General features: G+C 41.7%; 1 protein-coding gene across 1 annotated transcript in view; it reads right to left on the minus strand.

Annotated features, from left to right (window-relative positions):
• Positions 1–7719, minus strand: part of LOC123142309 (putative ripening-related protein 5) — an 11255-nt gene extending 3536 nt beyond the window's left edge. The window contains exon 1 of the mRNA XM_044561283.1: positions 7154–7719. Coding sequence (XP_044417218.1) covers positions 7154–7719 — 566 coding nt within the window. The remainder of the gene's footprint in view (positions 1–7153) is intronic.
• Between the last annotated feature and the right edge of the window lie 378 nt (positions 7720–8097).

Raw genomic sequence — 8097 nt, forward strand, 5'->3', positions numbered from 1 at the left:
GCAGATGAAAGGGCATTGCAGATATGATCTGCACGGGGGTCATGCGTATGAAGAAGTTTAGTATGGGGCTCGAGATTTAATTATCCCGTGTTTCATACACCCCGAGATGTTAATCTAGCAACTTGAATAATCATACCTGATGATAAAACGTTGGTCGCTGCGGTTTAAGTCAAAACCTTAGAAGCCACGTAAAATAAATTTTGCATAAACCGATTAGAGGCGTCTAACTTGGTTTTGCAGGATGTGCATATGATGTGGTATAGCAGTTCTCATACTAATTCGATTATGTATGAGATGACTATATGATGTAATTTGATTAACATGAGCTGCGTGTCATGATTCGGCATGATGGTTGGAGCCATATGATTGCACTTTAATGACCTGCGTGTCAACCTTGTTGTAATGCATTATTTTGTTAGCTATAGAGATAGCAATATTATCTGGTGCATCGACAAGGTGGTGGCAATCTTCGCGAAGGTGAACACCGACGCGAATGCCGAAGACGAAGAAATGAAAGACTTCTCCGTCAGAAAGGGCTATACCATATCATGCTATTATGAATTGCCTGAGATGTTTATCCCTTATGATGCACCCTTCTTGATTGCGCGGTAGTCGCTTTTTATTAGGGTGATCTCTCACAAAAATACCAAGTAGTTAGTGTTCTCCCAAGTGTAGCACCGTCACGGCACCTATCTTTTCGGGGTGTGCCGTGTCACACGGGTACGAACGATTAGAGAAGTGTGAGGCGGGTGAGTTGAGACCTCGCAGCAAGATCACTTGGTTGTCTTGACGTTCAGGCATGACCGTCATGAGCTCGGAACACACGCATCGAAAGATGAACAAGAGTCACATAGAGATGTGATTGGCAAGTTGGCCTACCGGTTGAGATTTTTCGTCATCAGTGGTGTTACACCAATGGCGAACAATTGAAATGTGGGTCTTGTATCACTCACAATCAATTTTGAGAGATATTGATTTGAGTGGGAGCGCACTGTTGAATTAACATGTTTAATTCTTAGTGCAATTAATTATGAACATTGTCTAAGTGTTATATGCAAAATAGTTGTAGAATAATGGCTCGCGTTTCCACCTTCCCTGTTAAAATTGAATAGCTGTTAAATATCTGGTTAAAACTTTACGATTGGTACCGTAATATGAGGATTGTCCTCAAAAGTGCCGAGAAGGACTTTGTCCTATCGCATGCTTTCCGTATCCTCCCGCTAATGCTATGGATCATGTGACTCTCGTCCTTTGATCCAAAAGCTAGAATTCTGTTATGGTCAAGTGGAATATGTTTGCTTCCATGAAACCCAAACTTCGAAAGTTGGGATAGTTATATGATATTCATGGAACTGAAAATCATTTTCAGATACAAACAAAGAAATGTTTGTTTGCAAGTATTAGTAAAAGTGTTTACTATGCATTTGACTGTTAGGAAAGGGATCCAGAAGAACGCCTGTCATATAATGAAAGGTGAATAAAACAACAAGTTAAAGAGAAAGGAAGTGTCCAAAGGGTGTTAGTATGACTTACACGCCTAGGAAGTCCGGGGCTAATGCACTCTTAAGTTGGGTGCTTCTTCTGAGAGTAGGAGAAATACTAAAAGTTAAACTGCTAGAAGTATAAAGGCAAAAGGAAAGAAGACTGGAATATCGAGCTCATGTATGAATGTCATACAAGTTTTTGATGTATAGAAGGCTGGTCAAAGATATAGTTCTTGCGAATTATGGTTAAACATGTTAATCACTAATTCTTGGGTATTGTGAGTTCATCACAAAAATGCCCGCTCGATTGCATTCTGTTGCAACTCGATGTAAGAACTACTATGGCCTGAAAGACTAGCTAGAAATGAGGTTAAGGTATACACAGGGAACATAGTAAATGTTACTATACCTTCCATCGGTGTATTGCCGTCTGTATTTATTTTCATAATTCATTTAGAGTTTTACAAACTCTATCCCATTGCATAAGGCATCTTGCAAGAAGGTTGTTCATAAGAGAACTTTTTATGTTCGATGTTATGAATAACACAAGGGCCATACTTTCATTATGAATGAGATGTATGTTATGAATATTGATAATAATACAATACCTCTGGGTTTACTTTCATAGTTCATTTTAGAGTTTCATACACTCTAGCCCATTGCACAATGTTTGTTGCAAAAGAGTTGTTCATAAAAACAACAATTGTTGTTAAGTATTATGAATAACATAAGGGCCATACTTCCATCATCGATGGGACGTATGTTATGAATATTGAGGGTAATATGATACATCCATAACACTGACGCTAAATGTCGCAAGACTAAAAGAATACCACACAAGTGTGGCACTACATTTGGTCACATTGGAGAAACCCGCATGGAAAATTCCATTATGATGGATTTTGAAGTCTTTTTTATTTTGAATCATCTGACACTTGCAACTTTCCTCCGAAAAGTGAAGTGACTAAAATACCGTTCACAGGCCATAAGGAACGAACAACAAACTTATTAGTGATCATACATTTGATGTGTGTAGTCCGATAAGTGTTGTTAGTGGTGGATTTATTTATCTTCAGAAATGACTCAAGTAGATATATGGATATTTACTTGATGAGACGTAAGTCTCGATCTTTTGAAATCATTCGAAAGGTTCTCAAAAATGAAGTAGAAGTTATTGTAACAAGAAAATTATGTTTCTGCAATTTGATTGCACAAAGGAATATTTGAGTTACATGTTTAGCGAATGTCTGATGAGTTGTGAAAGGGGTTTCATAAACTTGCACCTCCCGGAACACCACTGCAAGTGGAAAGTCCGTGGAGATGTAATCAAACCATTTATGACATGGTAAGGTCAAAGATGACATAAATAAATTTTCCATTATCCCTTTTAAAGTGATGCTTTAGAGACTGCGGCTTTTACACTGAAAAGAGCTACATCGGGTCTGTTGAAATGAAGCCATGGTATGGTACGCCCAACCATGTTATATCTTTTCTTAACATTTGGAATATGGGGCTTGTGTAAAAGGTTACAAACCTATTCCAAATCAGACAACTGCTACTTTGTAGGTTATACCAAAATGTTGGGTATTCCTCCCTCACTATACCGAGGCAAATAGTTTTGCCGCGAAACGGTGTGCTTTTAAAGAGAATGGTTCTTTCTAAAAGGTGAGTGGGAGAATAGTGCAACTCGACGAGATAAACAATATCTTCATCAGATCAAAGGAAAGAGACCTTGGAAGAAATTCCAGAGTTTCCTACTGCAACTGATACAGAAGTCTCTACAATAAAATGTATGAACTTCGGTCGAACTTGCAGCTGAACCACGTAGGCAAGGCTCGAGCAAACCTCTCAGGTGCGCAAACGAGATATTGTTGTTAGACAACATTATACCTACGATACACAAGGAAGCGTTGATGGGCCCTGACTCCGGAATTGGCTAAATGCCAATACAACCCGAGTTAGTTTCCATATAAGTGATTCAAGATTAAAACCTTGATACACCTTTCGGAAGACTTAGAGTCTAACGAATATTTATGGAACTTAAAACTGATACGGATAAAATGTTTTATCCATAAAGCTCGACTTGTTGAAATAATACGATGAGGTTGTTTTCATCGTAGCGATGCTTAAAGTCGGTTCGGGTTGAACTAGCAATTAATGGGGCCGGGGTGCGCCAAGGATTTCCCATCGGCTGTGCATATGTGCACATGGAGGATGCAAGGGTAAAGACCCCGGGGCCGTGGCGTATGCTGCTCGTCGGTTCATGTCAGTGTGGACTGGCAGTGGCTAGATTTGCATCGCGACATGATGGCCCCTCGATGGCTATCGTGATGATCTTATGTGGGATTACATCCCACTCATCCGCTAGGGTCACTTTGGCCTTGCTAGCGTGACGTGACTTTCGGAAGATCAATCATCAAGTTTGTGACTAAAACACTGCTTCATGTCCGGGGTGAAAACCTTTGTTCTAGCTTGTATTTGTTGGGCTCATCAGCATCACTAGCGTCATTACCTTCATGAAGGTGTCTTCTAGTATATGTGTGCTAGCCTTCAGTGGTTGGTCCCGGCTTGCTGGATGAAAATCCATGGCCTGGTAAGTTGCGACCGGACGGGACGATCGGGTCGGAAGGACGTGTATTCTTCTCGAAGGTGTTGTCGCAGAAGCAGTAAACTTCGTCATAGGTGTTGCATCCATATCTTGTAAAGTTTCTTCCATGGTTGCCTATGTTTTGTATTCCCCTTGTTGATGATTTTCGTCAACTTTCATAACAAATGGTTGTGTGCGTCACAATGATGTAGAGGCCCGAGATTTCAGCCTCTTTTTTTTAAATACAGGTCAATTTTTTTCCAGGTGGGACACTATGTTCCAGCGCCTCCTGCTCTAGGCTCAACCTCGCTCTTGCAAACCAGCTAGAGCACGCATAGCTGCCTCCCGCCATTGTCGTGTCCTCCCCGTGTGTCGTTGTCGTGCATTGTGGTCACTGGCGTTCAAACAGAAGCAGTACCACTTCCAGGTCCGACGGGCCATTAGATTAGACTAGTCCCCTATTAAGGTTAACCCTCTGTCCATATAGCCCTATGATCTGTGGGACCTCTACTTAATCCATCAGTTAAAATATAGCGAAGACACTGCCATGTGGGCCCCGCTTCTAGTTTGATAGAGTCTTAGTTGACCGGGTAAACATCGGCACATGGATCCACTTGGCATACGTCGTCGTTCGGTCCTTGTGTGTGCCAAAAGTTTTTGGGATGTTTTGAGTTCAGAAATAATTTAAAAAATCCAAAAAAATTTAAACCCTGAAAAATCATAAGAAATTTATATGAATTCAGAGTTATGCAAAATTGTATTAGAAAATGTTTAAAAAATATCGCATATATGTGCATTTCATTTACATTCATGTGAAAACCAATACTTTAAACCTGATTCGGGTAAATAACTTAAATTGGCCTTTTAATAATTATTCGAGTTGTTGGAAATGCTATAATTAGTGCATTTGAAATAATTCAATTAGCTTATGTTATGTTGCATTAGATCAATTTCAAATAACACTATAGCATGCCATGGATCTCATATCATGATCACTTCGGTGTCTTGATTGTAGTGGTAAATGGCTTGTCTAACGCTTTCCTGGTGTTTGTGTTTCTTCTTGATAGGACCCAAAGTTGATGTGAACAATGAGAAAGATATAAGCAGTGTGAGTCCTTGATGAAAGACAAGGAAAATCACTTGATCATATGGGCGTCGACGACGTCTATGCCAATAGATAGAATGGATCCTGCCAACGCTGCCTTCGTCCATACGGGAACTAGGGCTGGACGAAAAGCTCGAAGCTCGTGAGCATAATGAGCGCTCGATAGTTCGGCTCGTGCTCGTTAGTTAATGAACCAAGCCGAACAGTGTTTTTTGCTCGTTAAGATTAACGAGCTTAATGAGTGAGCAAACGAGTTTCACGAGCTAACTCGTTTCACTCGATACTTTTCAAAAGTTTGATATGAGACCCCTAGTTCAAATCAGCCCATACTAACAAAAGAGTTGAGTTAGCCCAGCCTAGGAGCCATGTGCTCCATCCCACTTTGGCACTTCGCCTAGACCTAGGAACATGCTGAGAGGAGACCCTAGAGTCAACCAGGATCCAGCCGCCGGGAACCAAATGTCCTTGTTCAATTTATACCGTTGTGAATTTTTAATGGGATCATGGGATTCTTTTATGTTGTTTATTATCATAAAATCTTTGTTTAATTTATTCCATTATGAAATTTTTATGGGATCATGGGATTCTTTTGTGTTGTTTATTAACATAATGAGCACTCGTGAACGCTCACGAGCATAACGAACCCATAACGAACCGAGCCGAACAGAGGTTTTAGCTCGTTAATATTAATGAGCTTAATGATAACGAGCTTAACGATAATGAGCTTAATGATAACGAGCCGAACAAGCCGAGCAGCTCGTTAATCCAGCCCTAACATGAACGACACCTCATTTCAACTTGCCAGGTGGGCCCCTTCCATTGGTGGCACATCCCTCCATCTTTTGCATTAGTATTGTATGTTCCCATCAATATTAATGATTCCTATGCAAATATTACAATTGAAACAACGGGTGCCTCTACAAACTTTAAATTTAACTCCTAGATTATTCCGTAAATCCTTCTCATGCTTAAATAAGCTCAAGAGCCCATTACCGTGGAATGGTAATAACTCCTAGATTCAGTATGATAACGCTCGTATGCCACCACGTCATTATTCGTAATCATGCACCCTGGAAAGAAAGTGCTTGCTTATGGCAAAAATTATCTCGGGCAGCATACTCTTCAAACAGTTAGCAACATTTCTTGATAACTTTATAAACTACATTAAGCGTGAAGAAAAATGGCTGGAACTGATTACGGATTTGGGGTTATCAAATTTTGGATAGAAACTACCATTTACGGTTACATCCGTCCAGAACCATGCCCGAGTTGAGTGCTTGTAACACATTATGGAATCGCGCACTCATCTGTATTACATATTAGTTGATTTACTAAAACATTAAGCGTCAACACGTGCGGATTCTTCCTCCTGCTTTTGAATGGCCCATGATTAAGCTGCTCCATTTTGTTGATTGCTTGCTTATTAATGCTTGACTTGAGTAAATTGTTATAGAGGTTATGTTTGCAGCTTGGAGCACTCTCACTCTTCCTACGCTGCCAGTTGCTGCAAACATGCTGTACTTTAGATGCAACCGTGCAAGAGAACGGTCTGTATAATTCAACAAAAAAATTCCTAGGAAGTTCACTGTATTTTTAGCTGCTCCCTGGACACTCAGTGCAAATGTGAATGATATAATTTGTTACTGTTCTGTTATACTTGTTTAGCTACCCTGGAAAATGAGTGTGTAGCTTTCTCAGGTGTCTCTCTCGTGTGTTTCACATTGTTTATGCACCACGCTGCTCATTATTTATTTTATGCATCATCAAAGAGCAAACGTGAACTTGTCATCCGTGCTAAACCATAGGTAGCACCGTTTCTTCTATAAATTCATGAAATCATATACATAATCTAATAAGCCTCCCGAGTATAGGATATGTGTACACTGGACTTCCCTATAAGAACGAAAAATATATACATGACACTGGACCGACAAGAGGTACCAATAACCTGCGCTCACCTTTGTTTTAGAAACTCACTCATCAGACCAGGTGATTCCCTCCATGCCGACATTCTGGTCAAGCCCCAAGGCATTCCACACCGCAGGAGACGCGTCGACGATGTTGTCGGCACACGGGGGCTCGTAGTTGTGGTCTTCGTCGCAGCCATAGACGGAGTCGCACTCGTCCACCACCTTGGCATACACGGACTTGCCATTGGCGGTGATCTTGATGCGGTGCCCGCAACGGGCCATGTTCTTGAACCAGCCGGTGGAGAGCGCGACTACCATCTCCTTGTCGCTATGGTAGGCGTTGTCACACTCCGACGGACCGCCGCCGTCCTTGCCCTTCTCAAAGCTGTTGAGCGTCAAGACGGCCTTGGTGGTCGCGGTGACCGGCGGCGAGCAGTGGTACTGCGGGTACCTCTTGCCATCCTCGCAACAGTCCGGGTCGTTGCTCTTCTCACAGTTGCCCGACTTTCCTGGAAGGTAGCCACTTGCACGGCAGACACCGAGACCAGGGCGGAGTGAGGACGCGATGTGGGAGGTGGAGAGCGCCACCAGGAGGAAGATTGCCATGGTGGCTAGAGCTCTTGCAGTGGCCATGTTAGCTACTGAACAGTGCTCAACTCAAACGCTCGTCTACTTCTTGGTTGCTACTACAGTACTGGTTTGTTTGCCTCGATTGATTGTGTTGTGTGGTTAGAGAGCTGCAGGGTCGACTTTATATAGTGCTTCTACTAGTTCAGTTATGAGCACCAACTTGTTGCATATTCTCCACGGCAAATCATTGACGCGTTCAGACATGGCACTGGTCCGTAACGTATCAAATGGATTGTTATAATACTAGGTCGGACGTCTATATACCGTGTCTCATTGAGCATGATCCTTGGGAAAGACAGACAGAGACAGGATTACACCCATGATAAAAATATTGCAGAACAGGTTCAAAGAACTGAATGAATTGATAGCAACATTCTTCAT

The sequence above is a fragment of the Triticum aestivum genome, chromosome 6D (genome assembly GCF_018294505.1).
Source record: "Triticum aestivum cultivar Chinese Spring chromosome 6D, IWGSC CS RefSeq v2.1, whole genome shotgun sequence".
NCBI lineage: Eukaryota > Viridiplantae > Streptophyta > Magnoliopsida > Poales > Poaceae > Triticum > Triticum aestivum.